Source organism: Harpia harpyja, chromosome 1 (genome assembly GCF_026419915.1).
Source record: "Harpia harpyja isolate bHarHar1 chromosome 1, bHarHar1 primary haplotype, whole genome shotgun sequence".
Taxonomy (NCBI): Eukaryota; Metazoa; Chordata; class Aves; order Accipitriformes; family Accipitridae; genus Harpia; species Harpia harpyja.
The window spans coordinates 97,647,851-97,671,478 of record NC_068940.1 but is presented as its reverse complement, the minus strand read 5'-3'; the positions used below and the strand labels follow the sequence as shown (position 1 = coordinate 97,671,478).

The following is a 23,628-nucleotide window of genomic DNA, read 5'->3' as shown; positions in this document are numbered from 1 at the left end:
GTTTTCTAAAATGCAGTTCTCATGTTAATGCTTCAGTTCCTTGCTTACTTCTTGCACGGTTCCACCTGTTCGGTTAATAAGAAACCTTGCAGTCTCTTGCTGCAGAAAATATTCAGCAGCACCACTGGGGACTTCAGCTTGTGGCTATGGAACAGAGACAGCAGGAGCAGGACAGGAGAAAGCCATGTCACTGCATCTTATGTGGAAAGCCTTCCCAGGACCATTTTACAGTATTCACACTATTTATTACATAGCCACCGTGGACTAGAAAATTCAGTTCCTCTGGTTCAGTTTGAGTCTTACTGACTTGCACTATTACAATCTCAGTGTCTGAGAATATATATATATATAATTTGTTTAAAATTATCGATGTACTTAATTTTAATTTCAGCAAGGACAATTCTATCTTCCAGTAGTAGGAGTAGAACTGCAATATGGGTTGGCTTAGCTGGGCTAAAATGGAGGGAAAATTCTTACTCTATTGCATCGCTCGGCAACTATCAATCAAGTAAATCTGCACTAACGAACTGCAGTATGCTTTATTCTGTCCCACAGTGAGCAGCATTAAGATAGGGACATCTTCATTTCAGGAAGCATTTTTGAACAATGGGATTTAGTATTGATTTTTTTTACATTGGAGGACATTTACTTTTTTTTTTCTTTTAAAGAATGTAATACATTTTAAAATGTAATGCAACTCTAAGTCAGAATACTAGGAGCACCCTCTCAGAATGGATAAATGAGATTATTAAAGAGAAAAACACAAAAATAATGTATTCTTTTATTGAGTGATTAGTAAGAACCTGTTAAAATTAGGAAGTTTGGGGTTTGTGAACTCACATGGGTCTGATGACTGCCACCACACCCAGGACGTGCTGTTCAATGACAAAGGTTCCAAGGAAACCCTGCTGGAGCATGCAGCCAGTTTAGAGGGAACGTGGTAAATCCCATTTTTTTAAAATGTATTGCTCTGCTTTGCAAGGTTTCTTTTCTTTATTATTTTATACCCTTTAGGCCATAAAATAATAAATTTTTAAAAAATAAAAACTTTGCAAAACTATGCAATATATTCCAAACTTACCAAAGGGCTGGCTCCATGCTCCAGCAGCTTTCCTAAGTAGCTCTGACCTCACAGAATGGGGCATTCTGGGCCACCACAGTGGAGCAGGCCAGCACAACGTCTAAGCACCTACAATGGGGATAAAAGGTTAGTTTTTTCTTTCACTCCTTAGTCAATGCCTCCTTTGGTCTAGTTAATAAAGGGATTAAAATGTACTTGTCACTTTAACTGCACCTAGCACAGGAGGTTGCTTTTTTTTCCTGCTGGGCACCTAAAACAAAGAGTTCCTATTTAACTCTCAAAATGCCCTAGCTGATAAAAAATTGAAGATCTAACTTCATTTCCATATGCCATTAGAAGTACTAATTTAGTTAAAGGGAGTGGTGACATACAATCGTAACTTTACAGTAGAATCCTCTGAGGTTGAAATCTGGGCTGTAAAATGTTGGGGAGGATTTTGGTATGCTAAACTACAGAGCAAAACGCAAAGTTGCAAAGTTTTAAGTTACGAAGAGTAAGAGCCTAATAACCTCCAGGATGTATTTTTTGCTATCACATCAAATAATACTCAGCTCTAAAATAGTAATGAAATGGAAATTAAGTTTGTAAGTAGAATTAATGAAGCTGTATCTGATGTCAGCTTTCTCTAAATGACAGGTGCAATTCAAGCAGCCTGCAGTTTTTCTAGTTTTATAAGAACAGGAGATCAGTGGCAAAGAAGAGATTGACATGATGGTTCATAAGATTAGAATGTTGCTGGCCTGATCTCAGTTCCTTCAACTCCCTCGTTTCCTTTCTCTTCTTTGAAAATGGTATAAAATTTTCTATTCCTTCTACAAACTACAGAGGGGCACAGACCTTGATTGCTTTCTCCCAAAGGCTCGCTGCCTTATTCACTTGCCAGTCATAAACAATCTTCTCCTCCTAAAAGGCTGAATACTATCAGTATTGGGAAGGACCTAAGGGTAGCAAATGCTTATTTGTTGCAAGTATGGTTCTGGAAGAAACAAAACTTTCCATATTCAGGAGTCATGGGCACCACAAATTACTTGGGTTTTGGACAGGTCAACATTTATCTGTATTTTACGGCTCTATCATGATGTTGCATATAAGTTATTCTTGGATGCTCCACGTCCCAACATTATCCCATACAATAATACATTCCTTAGCTGAACTCCTCTATGGTGCTCTACTGTCCTTCCCTGGTCTCACTGAATGCACCATGGCAGATTTGGCTTAGCACCCAGCAGAGAGAGAGAAGGCCTAACAGTCTTGACATCAGGGCATGCTGGAACACAGAAGTCTATACGGGAAATATTCAATGAGTTAAAAAAATCAACATTTTAAAAATTTAACTTAAAGAGACTGATATAATTAAAATCTCAAAATTTCTGAAAGGTTTTCTGAGGTTTTTTGCAGCCTAAATATTTTTATTTTTGTCTTGGGGAAATAAGATGTTGAAAAAAAAAAGATTTTTCGAAACAAAGAAATCTCTACACCCTATGTAAAATCTGAAATAATATTAGGGCAAGTATAGTTTAAATCAAGAAAGACTGATCAAGAATGAATTAGCTAATACTGTTAATCTTTGGCCCATTTAATATTTAGTAACAAATATTTTAAAAGGGCAACAAAACCGGCCAATAGCCTACTTTTAAATAAACAATAATTTCTGAAAACAAATTGTTGCAGTTGTTATCAAACAATGCTTCCTTCAGGTATTTAGTAAATTGGTAAAAAGTTTATCCAGAGTATTTTTATTGCCCTCGATTATCTTCATTTTAGTAACTAAAAATAGCAGTACTGCTAACACCAAAGAACTTTCTATGTCGGACTACTGTGACTCTGAGATGTCTTCATCAATATGTGCTCCATTAACACTCCCATAGCTCCTTCCCTTTGCCTCTGCATCAAATCAGCAAACTTAAAAAAAAAAAAAAAGAAAGAAAAAAAATCGATGGAACTGCTTTCAGTGCTGAACTGTAACTTCCCTGGAGTACAGAGAATGACAGAATTGTTAAATTTCTAAAATTCTTATTAACAAAAAAAGCTGATTCATATTTCACTAGAAATGCTTTTCTCTGATAGCTTTGCCACTGCCATAGAAGTATCTTTCTGCAAGAAAACACACTTCCACGTCTCCGCAAAAATCACATCCATAAGTCCCACAAACGGGGAAGTCCCTGGTATCTACTCATGCTTTCAGATTAGAGAATGAAAAAGAGGACACCAGGAAAACAATTCCTCAAGTATTAGTAGAGCACTGCTTTCATCAAATAAAACTAGCCAGACTCTGCAGAGACAGCAGTAAAACAGCAGGAGGTCAATGAGCAGCTGTGTTGATGCTCTGCACTCGTAAGTCTAAATACCTAGAACCGTGTCCCGCTCAAAGAAAGCATATTCTCCATACAGCACTCTCCGTATAGCTTCCAGCAATTCCAACTGTCTATGTCCCAGAGGTATTGTCTGTTCTTCCCATCCTTTTACCACTCACATCATCTGGTTTGTTGTATTATAGTACAATGGAAATGGTATTTCAAAAGGTTGAGGAGAAACCTCACCTGCAGAGGCACCAGAGGACAAACCCAAGTCCACAGTAGGGGTCCAAGCAGATAGCGACTTCTCTGGAGGGATAAAGCTCACACTGCAGCTTAATAGAACGACAAAAGGCACTAGTGGCTGCATGAGACATCTGAAAGACAACAGCAAAGTAATTAAAATGATCAACTGTGTCATTCAGAAGGCTCATTCCCCAACTGCACCAAGTGCTCAAATCAGTTACAGAATAAAGAAAACAAATAAATATTGACTTTGTGCTCAGTGTAAACACATGTAATTTATATCTAAGAAAACATAATTTTCCTTTAAAAGGGCATCCAAATAACCGTGAAAGGGGAGGGGAGACAGAATGAATGATAAGTTTGAAGTGATTTAGGGAGAAAGCTGTGAGTGGTTTAGAGATGTGCTCCAGTCTGTATGCAAAGCTAATGATAACAAGCTAAACTTTCTGGAAAAACAAAGAAATGAATGAATGCAGGATCTGTCTGAAGTATTTTGTTGATCATCAGTAACATATTTCTGAGTACATATTTCTTAATACAATAAATAAAAAATGCCAATGCACTTTTTAAATTGAAGAGGATTTTTCATGTAAAGTGATACCAAGGACCTAATCATTCAGCAGTAAAGATCCGCAGTAAACTTAGTAAGGGTTCTGTAAAATGTCTTCACGTTATCCAGGCTCCTAATTGAGAAACAGGCTCTTCAAATCTTGGTAAGAAAGCTCTCAGAGGTAAAACAAGCAGAAAGTAGAAACAAAAAACCTGATCAAAAGGAAATTATTCTGATTTTTTTTTCTAGTTTTAGGATGTTTCCCACACTCACCCATCCTGGCTTAGAAGTCCTAACTACAGTGGGAACAGAATTACATCTTTTAATCTTTGTCCTCTCTGTTAATAACAAGGAAGATACATGTGTTAGAAATACAGCCTGGATAGGATTTAACTCATCTAACCTTTGATCTCTGCCACATACTGAGCTAGTTGCCTTATATACTGTTAAGAGTCAATGGAGGGGAACAGGCATTTGGAAGGTAAAATTTATTTGATCTTAAGGTAAACAGGGGAATAAAGCTCCAGAAGTCACTTTTTCTCCATTGCCAATGAGCACCATAAATGAGGCTGGACATGTTCCAAGTGATGCAAAAGGCCCAGCTCAAAACAGGTGTCCACACAGTGATCATCTGCAGTTTGCAGAGATTAATTCTACTCTAGCTGAATCAAAACCACTTTTTCACACAGGATTAAACTGAACTCTATAGGTCCAGAACTGGTGTTATTCCATGATTTTTTACACCATATTGAGTGAAAGCTATTGAAAAAGTTGAGAGTAAACTTAAGTGGAATCTACTACTTCCAAAGTGATGACAAAACATTTATCAACTTTTCAGAAGCCACATAAGTTGTTTAGCCATTTTTTTAATTTAGCACCACTGAGTTATGAATATAAGCCTTGTGGTCTCTTATGATCCTTTTATAATTAATTAATCACTAGTGATGATCTAGTAGATGGTAACTGTTTACGTAAACATGCTGAGTCAGTGATCTGGAGGCTTTGTGACCCAGGTATCAGAAGGTCATCAAGAATTCCTTGACAGATTTATCTGGATTTCCCTTTAGCCACATTAAGAAAAGGTTTGGTTTGTCGACTTGCCCTGCCTTTGACTATCTTTGAAGTTCTCCAGATACTGACTTTGCACAGTAAGTAGTAATTTCTGCAAGTCTGATAAGGTGGAATTCAGACCTGATTTAATAGACTCAGATGACTGCATCTGAAACAATCATTTAAGGCTCCCTTTAGAAGAAATGAAGACTTATGTGACATTCACTCAATTCAAAAACAGGTGTTTCAGATAAGTCAGATAAACTACACCCTAAAAGTCCCCACTTCTCTGTTGATTACTGAGGAGCCCAATGACTAGTCCACATCTGTAGGCATTGTAGCTATTTAAAGTTAGATGAATCTTCAAGGACTGTCCAATATGTGACCATCAGCCAGCTCAGCCATTTAACCATCAGTCAGCCTCGGGCTGGTCACTTCACCACTCTGTGCTTCAAATTCTCCATCTGAAACCTGGGGAAATGATGCTTGCTTTGTTTATGAAGTATGCTGACAGCTTCTGAAAATAGATGGATGATGCCAAAGAGTATGAGGAATTCAATGTAGGCTATAAGTGTGACACATCGGCAGAGATTGCTGAAATAATCATAATCCTTGGATATGCAACAGATAGGAGTAAGGAAGTAACAGGTAAGAATAAAAGAGTGATTTTACCTCTGCCTGTGTGTTGGTGAAACCAACACTGGAATAATATGTAAGTTAGCAGCTAGGTAAAACAACTTTGATGAATTGTGGCTAGAGGGTTGGAGAAAATGGCAGAATAAAGATTTAAAGAGCTCAAGATGCCTGAGCTTATCAAACAAATCCATCAATGAATTTTTTGCTGCTTCCTCTAGTCTTGTACCAGGTGAATATACCAGAGACATCAGCAGTTCCCTTAATTGCACAAAGAAAGTATTGAAGACCAATGGCCAGTAGTTGAGTTGCAGTAAGGAGGAAACAGTGAATGGGCACTGGAACGAGTAGAAAAAGGATCACCGAGTCTCATATCCTTCATAAAATGGAAATAATAGATGAGTCAGTTGAAGAATGCTTCAGGGAGACAAGCTAGTGGGCTATCCACAGGGGTATCGGTATAAAATTTTTAGTCCAAGGAGGAAGAGAGGGGCTAAACTTGCCACACACAGTACCGTAGTGAGTATAGAAAAACTAATTTAATGTTAATGGAATCAAATAATGACTGCAAGGGAGGAAGCAATTCAATTTCTATTACCAAAAATCAAGAGGAGTTACAAATCAGGAGCAATGTACCACCTGCCAGCCAGGCATGATAGCAGGAATGCCAGCTTTAACAAGAAGTCCCTACCTTTACCCCTGCTAGCATGCCAGTTGTGGAGACACTGAAGTCAAGGTAAGCAAGCGTTTCAGGGTTAGAAGGTTTGTAGATCTGTGCAGGCCGCTTCTTTGGCAAATCGTCTAGTGAAAATAGAGAAAGAAAATGTGTGTATCTTACTCCCATGACAGATAGACCTCTGAGTGCTTGACAAATACAATGATAGAAGAAGACACAGAGGTCCCCTAGCCTTAGTACTCACCTGTATCTAGTACTGGAGGCCACGTTCTGACATCCACTGCTGCTGCTGCCTCTCGCGACCGTAACAATTTACATATTAATTGTGTAGTCATTAAGCAGGCAGAGCGGCTCACCTAGGAATTTAAGAAATAAGTAATAACGCAATGGGATACTGATTAATTCTCCCATGAAAATGAGCAAGACCATGATTTATTTTCTGCCAGAACAGGACACAGGTATATTAGTCTTATGTTTTCCAATCAGGAGGTGGAAAGATGGACAAAAAATGCAGCTCACAAAGCAGACAAAGTCATGTGAGTTTTACAAATTACATGAAAATTGCACTTTGAGAAGAGTGTTGTAATGAAGCTAAAGGCACCCTAATAGTGAGAATGTGACTTTTCCAACACATTATATCAGCTATCAACCCAGAATGCCAGTACAGAAGACTGCCACCAAAACATTTCCTATGTGATGGTGATATATCTTGGTTTATAAACAATATTTTTATGTAAACCAAAACCTAGCCTGACATTTATATGAATAACTTTACTATCTCAAGTCAATTTTATGTTAGCCATATATTTCCAGTTCCTGTGCTAGTGATAAACCACTGGGAACTCTTCTGATATCAGCAAAAGTAGCTCTAGACCAGAAATTGTGCAAGTGGCACTAAGAAACGAAATGGTGAATTTACTGCAAATATCATCTGCACTGAATTTTAGATGACACATGCTGAAGGTATTCTCCTTTTAGATTTGCTATTTTTAAAAATACTTAAGTGGCAACTATGAGAATATTTCTTACTGATTATAAAAATTAATATATTTAAGGAAATATTCAGACAAACTTAAATAGGAACACTGTTAATCACTGAAGATAGTACAGAGGAAAAACTGAAATTCTTCTTTTCCCCAAACTTTGAGAATCTGTGCAAATATTGCTAAGAGTATTCTTTTCTTTAAAGAATTTGAGACATTTCATTGTACACTGAATTTGCACTGTTCAACCTAAGGAAATCAGTAACAACATGTACACTAAATTTTACCACTTAGCAGAGGAGATCAACTTCTGTTGACAGTAATCTCATGGAGGTCAACTTTATAGAGCACATGAGGAAATTAGGAGCATCCAAGCACTGACCCAAGCTCTACTTACTTCCACTAACCCCATGATTTCCCTGTATGGATGATCTAAATATTTCAAGCTAAAAGTGAAGACAAAGGAAGCCACTGCAGCATCCCTTAATCCAATCATGTCACTGTCACATGGCAAGGTAATTCTTACATAGCTAATAATCTTAATCTATGAAAATCTTGATTTGGGACATAGTAGAGCCATAAAACAAAAGGAATTTCAAGAGTTGGTGGTTACTAGGCTTCTCAGGAATTATATTATCTGGAAGATGAGGAGGTTTATTAAAATACAGAATGTCCATGCCTGGAGAATAGCAAGTAAACACATAGGCATGGTGGGAAGGAGAAAGAAGACATCTTAGCTACATGTCAGCAACTGCTTGACATGGGGCTCAATAATGTTTAGTTATATTTTACTACTACGGGTTCATCACCAAAACACAATTAAGTAGGCCAAATTTTGCTCAGAAGTCATTCTTACGGACTTCAGAAGGTGCTGTGTAGACATATAGCATGTCAGATCAGGTTTTGACCCCATCACATCAGGAAATTTATATGATTGCATTTGCAATGAAGGAACAGCCTCAGTATTTTAATTTCTGCAAGGTCATCCCTCTCCAAAATGAAAGAAAATGTTGTGTAAAACAGAGCTGAGAGGCTTTTAAGTCAAAGTGGCATTAATATGGCTAACAAATTTCAACATTTTATTTAGTCTATTGAAGGGACGACGATTACAAGTCAGCTTAGACCTGTCCTAGCTTTTCATCATGAAACCAAACAGATCTAGTTTGGCTATTAAACATTAAAGGAAAAACAAAGTAACACATATTGCATCACTTCTGTGATTTTAACAACTGATGTTTAAAAAATGTGAGTGCCAAAATATTAAATAATGAGAACCCTGAAGACAATAGGACAATTTCTCATACCTCTACTGATACTTTGTGGCATCTGATGCCGTAAGGAAAGCCACAAATTATAACTATCATCTCTAGTACTTATTACTCGAAAGTATCAACATTAATTAGAAATGTTAAAATCACATTTGTTTCAACTTGTTTTTTCAGAAACTCAGAATTCCATTCAATAGATTAGAAACTGCCAGATGTAAAAGGCCATCTCTTTACAACCATTTTATTTCCCTCAGTAACAAGCACAATGCAGTTATTTCTGTGCAACAAAGACTAAACAGTATTAGATAAAGCCAAAATACCAAAAGAAAGTATTGAATGGAAAAGTCTGAGTGAGTAACACTTCTCTGGATGAAACAAAATACCGACCAACATCTTTACAACAGAACTTTGAAATCACTTCAAACTGCAAAACAATTAGATGTACTGAGCTGAGCACAAATCACCATCAGGTCAAGCTAAGCTTTCCATTGCAATTTTTCTCAATAGTCAGTGTAGCATTGCCAGGTGAGGAATCCTACCATTCCTGGCATACAGCTAAATACAAGAAAGCACTTCAAATATGTTTCCTGAAAGGAGTAGCATAACTGCAGCAAAATGTGACAGCAGAAGACAGAAGGTTGTGTGCTGTCAAGCAGTGTTGACCCTGCAACACACTGAAGTGCTGAATCTTTTGGAAGGAATACAACTCTTCAACGTACACCACCACTCACTTAAGTTACTGTTCCTAAAGACTATGCAAATCCATCACCCATTTAATCGACTTGTGCACTTTCAGGTATCTGCTCACCTCCACAATCATCTTCACTGTAGGTAATGTGGTAGCTATGTTCTGGGGATGTGGAGGTCGAACCGTTATTGGCACACAGCCTGCATACAGGCATCCGTAAAATGCAGCAATCAGGTCTATTCCTGCATGAAGAACAAAACAAAAATCCTCCCCTGAAAATCAAATCATTTAATCACAGACGCCTATGTCAGCATAAATATTACTTGGAACTCAACTCAGAAGGTTAAATGAGCAACTAAGCCCTTTAACAGACTTCTTTTTCAGCCCCTTGTCAGTATTTGTTCAGCTTCACTGATTCCTTTCAATTGTACTGTTCTTCTGAGCATGAAAAACCAAAGGCGACACACAAAGCTGCAGACAGATATCATCATTTAGGTGAACTCCACTTTTATGATCAGGAAATAACCTGTTAAAAAGACAGACTTCTACAGATTAATTATCTTCCTAAATTTACATTTATAGATAAATGAGAGTCTACAAGAAGAGGGATGCCCCAGCAAAAAGATGAGGTAGGATGATGCCTGTTCCTATCAGCTGCAGAAAGAACATCTGGAGGTTTCATTAAATACTGTTTTTCTCATGTCATTTTTAACCTTAGATATAAAGCTTTGATTTATCTACCTGAAATTTTACAGTAAAAAAGGGAGTCATGATTTTGAAATCCTGCTTCTAACATAAAATTATGTGTTGTTCTATATAAATATTGACTGCAGGTGACAGATTGTGGACAGCACACTTCAGGCTGAACAGACAACAGCACAAAGATCCCTTGAATACTGTTGTTTGATAGCTCCCTGGTGCTGTACAGAGGCTGTGATAAGATGACAAGGGGGGCTGTTTTATTCTGTCAGTGGAAAAGGATCTGCAGTACTGGTAGGTTATTGTTCCTTCAATAAAATGCTTTATTCATGGGAATTGAAATACAGACAACAAAAACTTAAGTTTAAAATACTAGTCTTCTTTTGTGGAAAAGGTTTTCTCAGATTAACTGTTGAGAAATTACTCCTGTAAAGATTTAACCTGTATCTTGCAGCCCTTACAAACCAAATATCACAATACAGACCTTAAATCAGACTGTTTATTACATCAACACACATGAAATGCTAAAGTCAAAAGAGCAGCACTAGATCATAAATAATTTCAAGCAAATGCCAAACATGGTACCGGTTAACACAAGCTTAAAAGCCCTTATGTCAAAGGATGAAGATCCAAGCCACAGAGAGCTGTCTAGGTTAAAGATCTATAGAGAAAATAGTGATTATAATTTGGTATTTCTTAATCATCTGCTATTTATTCATCATATTTCTACTCTAAAAAAACATGGATTACTTCCTAGGTATTGCTGCTTTACCCCCATGAAATGCGGCACTTCCAAAAGGGAATTCAACAGGTGAATCTAAGAACACTCAGCAGATGATGGAGTATTTTGGCAGAACTGTATGCTCATAAAATAGTATATTCCCAGCAAATTAAAAGAAAAGCAGTAATTAAATTTGACTGCTTATAAGAGACAGGTTTTAAAAACACAGCTTAATCTTAATCTGAACCCAAAGGAATAATATCTATGTGCACACACAGAGAGAAATTCTTCTAAATATGTTTTGACTAAGTTCAAAGAAACGTACATCAGGCAAGTAATTTGTGTTTTGCCAATTAACATGGTTTACAGTTTGGTAACATCACCAATGCAGCACCATTCTAAAGGATCTTGATAAACTTTCAGAACTATGAAGGTACTGAACACAGCAGTTCTTTACCTGGTGGGTAAACCAAAGCCACATGGTCTCCATCTTGTAAATGTCCCCTTTCCATCAACATGACAGCTATCTTCTCAGCTCGTTTATGTAGCTGGACACATGTTAGCGAGTTGGCTATTGTTCCCTGCACAGGAAGAAAGATAAATGTCACAGAAGATAATGCAATGCGCTGAAACTCTATTTTCCTCTGCACCTTAGAAGTTACTGAATGAGGTGCAGCCACAGTATGTCATGCAATCAAGTTAAATATGGAAACCTTCAGCCTTACGGCAAACTGTAGCTGGAAGGAAAAAAGATGTTTGTAAAGCAGAGGAACGTTCTCTGTTCCTTTCTCTGTACCTGCTGCCCTCAACACTGTTTTCACTCTAACCAGGGGAGTACAGTAGTATGCTAATATCCTGCGCATGTAACCTGTACTTCCCTTGCTACACAGGCAGCATTCCTGCTACAGCCAGGAAAAGTGCCTTTATGGTCTCTGCAGCAATCTGGAGAATCTATGGAGAGCAATCCTGACAATTGCATTTCATTGTCTGCATGCTGGAGTGAAGCCAAATGGCACAGCAGAAGTACTTTAAAAGACAAGAGACAAAAGACACAGGAGAAAACAATACTTTGTGACAGGGAAAAGAATTAGTCTGGAACAAAAGCTAAGCACATGCATATAAATGAAATAGAGAAGAAAGGCATTTGTTGAATTTGAGTAACTCTGGTCAGCACGAAAAAAAAGGGGAAGTGACAATATGCTACAGTTTGGCTTTCTGAAGCACTTCAAATAGCGCTAAGCCAAAAATATCAAACAGTGTTTTAAATTGGATGAGTGTTATGGTTCTTGAATTTCTTAAATATATATATGTGTGTGTGTATATATGCACACACAGAAATACACATTTAGAGAAATATATGCATCTGTATCACAAAATTCACTACCACAGCTGACACCTAAGAAAAGAAGTCTAAAAATGAATGTGCAGGACAGACTGACTGTGCCTAGAGCTGCTCTGGCCAGGTCTGGGCTGAGATAAAGGGACAGAGCACGATGGGAAGGGCTGCACCTCTGCTTGGGCACCTGTTCTGTGGAAAAAGAGGATTTCAGTCTCCAGTACTGCTATGATATACCAGGCACCTATCACAAGTAGTAAGTTCACTTAAAAATAGGGAGTCTGAAAAAAATGGGGGAAAAAAAGGTAAGAACATATATATATATACACACACACTTAAAAAGAACAATGTATCAAAAATGCAATGCAATGCAATCAAAAATATTGTATCACTCTCCTTAGTAAGAGAGAAAGCAAGAAGTTCTACTGTTTTAAAAAATACCCTTTACACTCTATTTTAACAAGACAATAATAATAAGCATTTGGCCTGATTGCTGCTTTCTATCCACCATCCCCATCCCACACACCACTGCAGTATTTATTGACCACAAGCTTCAGAGAGGAGAGAGCAGTTTGATAAAGGTCTAGCACTGGAAGTAGTGGCACGTTACCAGGCATCACTTGGCATTTACAAACTTTATTATAAACTGTCAACAAAGAGGACAACCTAACTGAAAATAAATAGGACAAAGTTGGGGCTTGGCATTCCTCTTCACCATCTTCAGCAACCACACTTACTGAAATAAACTTCAGGCAGTTTTAATCAAGCCTTCTGAACAATGTGCAGATCATTTCTCTACGAAAGCTTCCTCTAAAGACATATGCAACTATATGGATGCTGGACTAGAGATGGCTTCCATCTGTCCAGCCCTAAATATGGCCAAAGTGACCTGAGGTCTGGGTGTCCTTGTCACCGTAGATCTGCCAGTAGGAATGTGCTTAAACCCTTGGTTCCTTCTTTCAGGAAATTGTCTGTTTGCTTACTCATGGGAAGAAGCACCTTTTATATCCCCACAGACATCAGAAGCGCAGGTCCCACTGACACAGAAAGGGAATTGCTGCAAGTCATGTGACTTTGTGCAATACTTATTTACATTTAAGACTTCTGGCACTTGCTGCATGTGAACCAGTGGAAAGACAGTGTTTACATGAAGTGTAGGGAAGGAGAATCCTGTTGTTGGACAAGAAACATCAGCAAGCACCAGGCAACTATTCCCTTGAGGTCTTTTATATGAGGTGTCTTGCAATGTTAAGGTGTTGCAGTCCTTCATGACACACACCAAAAACAACGTGCTGCGCTGACTTTGAAATATTCCAAATTCTCAAAAGCTTGGGTTACAGGAAAACACTAATCTCAGTGGATTTCTATTAGTCATCCACTGCAGGATGCCTGGATGTTTTAGAACGAAGTGTACAGACAATGTGCAAGGAAGACAAAAAGGGAAAAGTTACAAACCGGAACAAAAGTTCAAGATGGGTAATAAAACTTGCCTAGGCTAAGCCCCACCAAACCTGTCACTCCTTTCCATAAAACATTAAATCTCTCCATAAAGCATTACATCTCTCAAACAAATTTCATATGGTAAGATACTCCACACTGAGAATAGTGGAGAAACTGAATTTCAAAATTCAATTATTTTTCACTTCTATGGAATGATAAATTATTTTGTTAATCCTTATTTTGCATATTATGTCCTTCCCTCCCACTGTTTGAACCCTTCTGCCAGCATGGGAAGGCTGGCTTTATTTAAAGCTCAAAAGCAACAGCCTGTGTGGAGGAGATGGGACAGTACATATCACTGTCTCTTTCTCACAGCATCTTTGATCCTAACTTACAGGACAGAACAATGCACTATTCTAATGGTGTAATATTGAATCTATAAAGAGCACTGCCTTTCAAGTTTTCTACTTTGCCACGGACGATTACATTACTACTTCACTATTATCTGTCAAGTTGCACATGTTCACATAATATTAGTTATTAATCTGAATTTAAAAAAGGTCATTTAACAACTTATTGGTAGCCTCAAACTGAACATTGGTACCAGCACTGTAATATGCGCTGGGGAAGCATATCCTGTAAATACAGTAAGTGGTCATTTCACAGAGGTTCACAAATTACTGGAGCTTTAATAACCCATCCAAGTTGTGTAGTGACCACATGGGCTGAGACAACACCAGATACTCCAGGTGGCCCAGGGGAACAGCACTATTCCAGGCCCCTCATCTCCTGGAGACCCTCACACACTATGTATGTTTCCAAGTTTTGACTTGGAAGTTCAGATGTGTCTAGATGTACTGTGGTGGGATGGTTTGAAATCAGACTTTCGTTCTCTACAGTGGTCTTGGGAATTATTGGTTTGTCATCTACAGTCGCCTAGGAAGTCTGTAATCACCCACTCTTAGTAAAGCCAAGGTCTGTACCATGTAACATACATTAATTCATTTTTGATAAGCAATGAAATGTTGTGCCAGGCTAGCACCTCATGTAGGCTATGCAGAGAGATTTATTAGTGATCCTCTGCAGACCTGGTTGGATTCCTGACATACCTCTTCTCTTCACCTTCTTTCCCTGTTCTCACACCTCCCCTAGATGGTCCAGTCTCAAAACCAACAATCATTGTTCTATTTAGGGAAAATGCTTTGATTTTGCCAAGCCTGTACTTTTCAAATTGGAAATCAGGATGGTGAGCAGTATTAAATACTACTCTTTGGTACAGGAACGATCAGTATTGAAATAGATTTGCAGTGTCAGCTCACCCACAACATGCATGTGGTGGAAAAAGAAATGAGAAATATGTAAGGCGCGCCGTCTGATACAAAAGCAATCTATATTTTGACAAGTGGCAATGATTATTCTCTTTTTCTTTCTGCCTCAGTGAACATTAAATGTAACAGCTGAGTATTAATGGGAAAAGGAACAGAAAGGTCGTGTTCAGCCATAGCACAAGCAGGTGCAGCTAAAATACCAGTATGCCATTTTCCTACTGCAGCCTGTCAAAGTAACGGTCTGAGCTTCTTACCCTGCAGTTGAGTAAAGTGTAAAGCACATGGTCAGGAGTGGTCTGAGCTCTCCACTGCAACACTTCTGAGAGGAAGAGGAACTAAAATAAAGCAGAGTGCTAGTCATGACACTAAATAACTTTCTGGCTTTAAAAAACAGATAACTATTTTTGCTAGTTTAGCTATGTCTCTCTTATTTATATGCCCCCTTTTACATCAATACCCAGAAGCACTAAACATGAATAATTCTCTTGTCATCACACATATTTATAGGAAGGTTCTTTTGCATGGTAGGAGCGGCCTCTCTGGAAGTGAAGCCACTGCTGGGATTATAATATATTATTACATATACTTCCAAAGCAATAAAACAGTTCTTACTGATCTCTCTGAATTTAAGCATGATTTTAATTCTTTAGCTTCCTCTCTTTTTCTTACTATAAATATATAAATATTTATACAGCTTAGAATTTACTAATTTCTCACATAAGCGCCCAAAAGAGCTGAATTTTCAACTTAATTTTACATGCTCAAAATAACATCAAATAAGGTCAGGACCATATATGCAAACAAAATTCCCTGGACTCCACTTGAACGAGTAAAAAAGATATAATAGAGGGTGATTTCCGGTAGCAGCCCCATTAACACTTTCCACCATGTTTGTTCTGTTGTCCCATGTAAACTTATAAAAAAAAAATCCATACAAATGAAATGCAGTGATGCCCCCCCATGTCTATTTTATATTTATCTGTAAAGAGGGTTCTGAAATATTTTAGTGTGAATTAAAGCAAGCCATCAACATATTCTGCAATAATACTACTACAATCTATGTATTGCTAAGTATCCTGATGCTAACTAGCTAAATAAAAGCCGTATGAGAAAAGTTAAGCTTACCTTTCTGGCTTGGTCATTATCTTCTATTTGTCCCAAATCTCTACCACTAGCCTGTGCAATTCTTTTTCCAGAGACCAAGTTCCCCACCATCACAGAGGCAGGGCCAATTTCTAGAATAAAGCAGACATGTGTTAAGTGCAATAAAAATGCTTCACTTGCTGATGAAAATACTTTGTATTTCTTTTGCATTACATGATATTTTCCTCATTGCTATCCACAACACCAAACCTTGAGCACATCGCTGCTGATACAAACTTTGGTTGATGGACCAGAAGTAGCTAGAAGATATGTAGGCCTGGATTCATCCTCTCTAAACATATCTAACTGAGGAGCCCATTTAGCATAGGCTCTCTACAGCCAGAGACACGTCTTGTCTGCCATGATACGAGGAATCTTTGGAAAATTCAGCTCCTAATTTAGGCATGTCCATTCAAGTGCCTAAAGCCAGATGAGATGTATCCAGGCTTAAGGGACAATGTTTCTATTTCTCTTTTCTGTTCCCTGGGCTAAATTGCATCTGTATTAGCAATTCTGTAGTGCTAGAGACATGAAGTGACAAGGATTAGGAAGGCAGATGGTGCCTATAATAAAATACATGCAAGCCCTTTAGCACAAGGTAGAGACTGAAGAAAAATAACTTAACATTAGAAGAAATGAAGATGTCACTGCTGACACTTGTCCATAAGGTGGATTCCACTGATGTTTTGCTGCTGCCATTAGGGAAAAATTCCTGTCTCACAGATACCATTAATGCTCATGGTAACATTTGTTTTCTGCTTCTCCAGCATGGATTACTGATCAACTGCAATTGATACCAGGCTTTACTTCCAGTCTACGATGTCCAAGCTTTGTCTCAGTGATATGTGGTTTAAGTGTCAAAATATGAGATGTGTAAGTAACCAGATAATGTACAACAAACAACATCTACAGACTACTCTGCTTTAAAAAGATGAAAGCAATATCCTCTGGGTATGTCACAACTATGCAAAATGGGAGAATGTGATGCTATCAGTTTGGTTTCTGCGTTCCGGGCATTGCTTTTACCATAGTGCCAAATAGTGTATACATAAAGTATCCGTAAGTATCTCCACTGCACTGATCCCAATTCAGTGACTAATTTGCAAAGCAGCAACAAGGAAATACTGAAGTGAGCACTGCAGTTAAAGGCTTCATTACTTTCATTAAGTAAGTGGAAGTCACTGTTAACCTCTGACATTCCCAGTATCTGCAAACTGAGATTATGGTTTTGATTTCTGAAACGTTTGTCCAAAGGTTTTAATTAAAGAAATAAGCTGACAGTTTTGGCAAACTTGCACTGAATTCATGATGGATAGTCCCCATATTTGAGATCCAGAGCATAAGAACACCTCATATTCCAAGCTCGTTTTCAAAGCGGAAAGTAACTAACACTTAGTCTAACATAGCTGAATTCAGGTCTTAAGCCTGAGCCTACAGATCCAGAAATCCTTGAAATTAATCTGAGTACTAAAATCTGCAATTGGATTCAAAGTCAAATATTTGCTAAAATTTTCTTGTTCATTGGGCATGAGTAACCAGAGACTGGACTACTCAGGCTACAAGGGCCCTCTCGGTCTCTTGAGTCAGTGTCTTGCTGTACCTTTTCATCCAATATTCTTCATAAAGTGTGGTAGAACTTCTGAAGAACCAGCTTAAAACTAGTTAGGGTTTTCCCTCAAATATACCTGCTGTAAGAATAATCCAGAACCTCCCTACTCAGGTAAAAACCTCTATTCTCATTCTGGGGTTTAATTTATTCATGACCAGTTTTTAAGTATTTACTCTTCTTCCAACACTGTTATTTAGTGTCAACACTCCTCTTTCTCTCTATTTCCACTTCACAAACAGCCTTCAAATAAGTCAAGATTTTATCTTTCTCTGTTTTGGTCTCAGTCCATCCTCTTTAAACATAACTGACTAGAAATTTACAAAGAACTCCAGGTGTGGTCTCAGCAGTGCCTTGTAAAGTGATAAAAATATCTTCATCTTTACTGAACTTCGGTTTTTGGAGCATTTTTCCTTGCACTCTTTGTGAAGGTACTTCTAGCTTCTGCCAAAACTCATGATGTCTTTAACACACTTGGAATATTTAACAGGAACAGCTGATCGAGCTGATTCTCACCTGCATTAACAGTTACTTGATTTTGCTCCATACAGTACCATGAACACACAGCATTAAGTCATGGTCCCTTTGCCTTCACTCATCTTACCTGGTTGTTTTTGCCTTGGTTTAGGCAGGTTTGTTACGCATGTGTGGGGACACATCAGCACATTACAAGGATGCAGTGATCCTTCCAAGAAAAGCTGTTTGGTTTCTGACAGATGTATTCCTCCCAGAGGTGTCTTGGGAAGTGTGTTTGCTGGTACGAGTGCTAAGCAGTAGACTCCCACTTGATGAATACTGTCAATAGCCTAAAAAACCAGGAAGTAGATTTTAATGAAAGGCTAATTTTTCATCATTCTAATAAGCATACTTTATTCTGAATTACTGCATAAACCAACCCTAATAATTAACTGGCAATGGAAAGACACTTTAGCAATGTCAGTGATAAGGAGGTTCTTTTCAGTGGGAACAGGTGGACGGAAATGTAACACTGATGTTATTACATTCATTCCAGAAGATAAAAAAGCAAACAAAAACCTGGTGATAAATACACAGAAATCTATTAAGAAATGCTACCTAGGCATCCCTCTTAGGCACACGTTAGTAGCACGTACTGGAGATTTATTATTATTGCCATGTATTATTATTGCCATTATTTCACATAGCAACCCATGTGAAACTGATTTTAACCTGTGCCCTTCTCAGAATTAAAGTTCAAAGGATTCCTATCAACATAACATCCAGTCCATCTTGCAGAGCAAAGAAGAATTTCAAAGGTTGCACATATATCACCATATACCTCCTGATGTATGTAGCTTATGAATTTTTACATTTTTTCTAAGATAGTACCTGTTTCACTCCCTTATTATGATGTAAAAGATTGTCAGGCAGGAATGGGAAATGACAACAATATAAGAGAAAACTACAAAACTATCCACTTGAAAAAAAATCTGTTAAATGAAAACCTGAAAAATAAGCATCTTTGAATCTTATAGTAACAATGTTCATTGCCTGACAAGTGAAGTAAACTGCATCACTTTCAAGATACCTGTAACATACAGTATCTATGTAATTTATTTAGGTAAACATGAATATCCATGCACTTATAGATTTTAATTCCATACACATTTGAACTACTTACTTTCCTTACATTGGTAACAAAAATTGCAGTGAGTCAGAAAAAGAACTTCAGACGTCCATGCAGACTGAGAAACAAATTACAGACAGCATCTCTAATGAGTAGTTAAATGTTCAAAAATATAATTTACTTAACTTGCATTTTAATTTTTAACTGTGAGAAAAGTGGATGCATACATCTGTTGCCTTGAAGATACAATCTATATTCTGAGAATCAAATAATCATTTATAGTTATGTACTTAAGTGTAGACCAACAAATTACTGATTACTTCTACAGAGACTTGAAGTAACGCTTTGCTTTTGGCTTCTGTTTGCTTCATTTTTCATCGATTTCATTGCAAAATTTCATAAGAAAAAAATAATAAAGCAGTTACTCGTTTTACAAACATTGCAGTTCTAGTAGTGGTAGATCTCATAGTAGTATTGGAAGACCTTGCTGCTGGTCTACAGAAACCTTCCCTGAAAGATCAGCAATAGGGAGATATATATGACAGCCAACACACAATGTCTCATGTTTCTGGCAGAACCCATCATAACCTCCTAATCATAATGTTATTTGTAGGTTCTGAAAAGCAGCGATAAAACATGGGATCCTCACCTGACATCAGCTTGAAGGAAAACCGTTACAGGGCAAGTAACCACTCATTCAAATGTAAAACAGTGTGGCTCCTAGAGTTGGTGAATGGAAAACAATACCCAGCTGGGATGGGATGAGGGGTGTTACACATAATGATTCCCCAGTGACTTCCTAACTGTCTCCTTTGACAGCTACCTCTGCAGCACAATGCCTGCTGTGATAAAATGTCATGGGTCATTCAAAATTTTCACCTTTCACACTTTTGAGTTTGGCACATTTCTGAAGCAGGGAATGACTTTGTTTCACAAGGATGAGCACCAATGAACTGACCCTTAAAATTCTGAGAGAGAAGAGTACCAGTCAATTTTAATACTGCTGGCATTTATACCTCTTGATGAGAAGGCTTGGTTTTTGAAATTACTCTGTCCAGCCAGAAGTAAACAGAGTATCTGAAATCTTTATCCCTCTGTTTCATTGAGAAAATGGATTAGAGATACCAGAACTTGCAGAGAGTCCAGACTGTTATGTTGTTCAAGCTAAGAAAACATCTCATTCTGACAAAATTCTCTGGGCAGACACTATCTAGTTCTGCAGTAGATGTCCTAGCTTTGCCTAGTCCTGTCAAGTCCTGCCAGCATGCTGGCACTGGTAAAACTAACATCCAGTCTGCCAGGTACAGGAACCACAACCCTGCCTGAAGGGTCAGATCAGTTTGCAGCAGCCTGGGAGATGAATGAATATCTAGGATCCACCTGACTGAACTGCTGGGTGACCTGGGATCTTCACTCACACTATCACTAAAATACCCTCCTCCTCCACGACTCTCAAGAAACTCTATACCCAGCCCGACCACTCCCTCCCAACCATGCCTCTGCTAAAACCCATAGATGCAGTCCAACATAGTCCCGTACGTACAGCAGCTCTACCATCCTTCAGCCCTCTGCTGAGGAGCAGGAAGGGCCAGCGAGACTCAGAATATGTGCAACCCACTGCAAGGAAGTTCTGCAAATTGATGCAGCTCAACTCTAGGGAAGAGATGCAGAGACACAGCAAGGCACAGCAGAAGCAGGCAGTGTAGGGCAGGGCTGGCACAGGGCAGCACACGCAGGGTGTCAGATGAGTCTCACAAATACCATCAGAAATGAGTAGCAATTTGGTAGAGTTTGCTATCATGGACGCCATTGAGAGTCATGACACAAGTGTGACATCGTTACGTTGCTCATCACTAGTAGGTGATTCAGGTACAACTGGTTGCCACTTTCTGACATCTGTCATTAAAACTCTGATTGGGAAGGAGGCACAAAGCATCCCACATGTTCCTGGTTTCTGTTCTCCATCTCTGCTCTCAGCTGAAGTGGAACTATGTGAACAGAAACTTCTTGTTCACATAGTGACGCATGCCAGAATTGCAGACTTCACACACAGGTGATGAAAGCAGCCACACATATGTGTACATTGATATATGGCCTACCATTCTCAGACACTGCTGTGACTTGATCATACTTGGAATAACAGGACTGACTTTTGGCATGGGTAACTTGACGCATGACTCCCACAGTGTTCAGTACTGAATTCTACTGGCTATGATGGTGTAAGACATGATTTCTGTAGAAGTCACAAAAATGCTCAGCTGACAAAACAGGAGAAGTATAAGTCCAGAGTTTCAACCTTTTCTTTAGGCGCTTGCTACTTGATAAAAATTATTGAAGCATGGGCAATCCAAAAGCCTTTCCTTCTACAGTAGCTGCCCTAGATGCTACTAGGTGCTTCAAAGGATTTCTGTGTGACAGACAAGCTAGAGGTTCTAGCTTTTCTCAGTAATAATTTAGACCTACTGTGAATACGAGATGCCTCTAGCTGTATGAAATGTAGCTATCTTTTAAATCAAGAGAGCAGATAAACCTGTCTTGAGATGGATGAAAGCTTTTTTTGTTCAGTTTCTTCAAGGATACAGTAGACAGATTCCCTTTCTCATTCAGTACAAAGCAATAATGAATAACAACATCTTCCCTGAATTGTGTGGGATCTTTTTCTTTGGCTCTTGGGTAAAGCAAAAAAGATGTTTGCAATATATTTACCTGAGAAGAGTCCTTTAGGAAGGACAGAAAAGAAGGTAGGAAAGGGAAGTGGAAGTAACAGGCGACCACCTGTAGACAGAGCTGAGACCATTTCACAAGGTAGCAACAGACAGACTTAATTTGACTACATCTCCATTAAACCTATTTCTGTTGAGTGAGAATTGGCTGAACCATGGAGATGAAGGAGATGGAAGATGACTGCTATCTAAAGCATCTGATTTTTTGTGTGTGGACATTAGAGTTGAAAAAACTTTGAGTATGGTAATGATATTGCCTTAACTTGGACTGCTATATGTAAAGCTAAGATCAAAACTTTTTAGTATTCAGTAGCTTCTGTCTTCTGGTCAAACTGTTGAATGACACTACCAAGGAGGGTTTCATCACAGTGGTATGTGCCTTGCATGATCCACCAGACAGCTGGAATGGGATTCCTTGCAATAGATGTCCTCTATGCAGATAACCTCACTGCAGATACCACGATCTGAGCTAATCAATCACTTCATTTCAGTGGAGAGAAATTGGCATTTTTAGGTTGTGTTTCATTCAGTTTATTTTAGCTATCAACATGGTGCCCTTCAAACACATAATTCTCTCCCACTGATAAAAAAAAAATATCTGGAGATCTAGCTCAGATACATATATCTACTTTTGATGAGGTCAACCCCATTCTCAGTGCCAGTAACTGTTTAGTAAGAGACTTCGGTAGCTTTTGACAGTAAGAATATATAATACATTCATTCATTACCCTTCTGAAGTAATGAATGACTATATCCTTATAAACCATACGCTAGTCTCTCCTTGCTATTACTTCAATTCATCCCTGTTTTCTTATAGCATTTTGATTAGGAAAAGGATCACTCTGTGGGTATGTGCAGCCCAGATAGGAACTGTCACTCAGAAGAATCTAATTTTGTGCTCATTAGGTGCAAGTGCAACTGAAAGTGGACTTACAATTACTCAAAGACAAATGTCAGTTACCTTGGGGGCCTGAAAGATCAATAAAAAGAATATAAAGCAGGAAAAAATAGCTTCCAAACATACATAAAGAGCGTTACCTGGAGAACTCTACTCATCCATTGAAAACTGTCTTCCTCTGTCGAATCTGGCCTTTGCTCAGCAACAATAACTATCCTTTCATCATGCAGCACGCTCACTGAAAACACTGCTATTCTATAGAAGAGAAGGAGAGAAGAGTATTTAGTGCCAGGACAGATGAAAAAACCCATCTTCTAAGTTAATCCTCCAGAACTATGATTTTGTTATTTATTACTCTGACAACTGGTACATCAATTAGTATGTTATTTATGGGGAAAAAGCAACAAGAACAGTTTTGGATAACTTCTGGAGGAGAAGTAGGGGACTTTGTTCTAGAATCATGTAAATACAGGCATAAAGTCACAGCAGGGTTGGAAAAGTGAACCTTCTTGGGAAGAAAAGCACTAAATTTGGGTCACACCAAGGTTGCTGTTAAGCTGTTGTATAACAGCCAGCATAAGCACCTTCTTTGGCCCCATCTTAGAAGAAAGTAATTGCAACATAATTTTGTGAGAGGTCTGTCATGTGATCAAGTGTGAGCGCATGTTACAGCATTAGGG

At 38.3% G+C, this 23,628-nt stretch overlaps 1 protein-coding gene across 4 annotated transcripts in view; it reads right to left on the bottom strand.

Moving 5' to 3' along the window:
* Positions 1-23,628, bottom strand: part of DIP2C (disco interacting protein 2 homolog C) — a 337,865-nt gene that overhangs the window by 48,743 nt on the left and 265,494 nt on the right. For all 4 annotated transcript variants that reach the window (XM_052806472.1, XM_052806481.1, XM_052806490.1 and 1 more), the window contains 9 exons: positions 23,089-23,203; positions 18,347-18,548; positions 16,119-16,228; positions 15,248-15,328; positions 11,347-11,470; positions 9,590-9,711; positions 6,775-6,886; positions 6,546-6,655; positions 3,622-3,752 (listed from right to left, as the gene is read on the bottom strand). In XM_052806472.1, the coding sequence (XP_052662432.1) occupies positions 3,622-3,752; positions 6,546-6,655; positions 6,775-6,886; positions 9,590-9,711; positions 11,347-11,470; positions 15,248-15,328; positions 16,119-16,228; positions 18,347-18,548; positions 23,089-23,203 (1,107 nt within the window). The remainder of the gene's footprint in view (positions 1-3,621; positions 3,753-6,545; positions 6,656-6,774; positions 6,887-9,589; positions 9,712-11,346; positions 11,471-15,247; positions 15,329-16,118; positions 16,229-18,346; positions 18,549-23,088; positions 23,204-23,628) is intronic.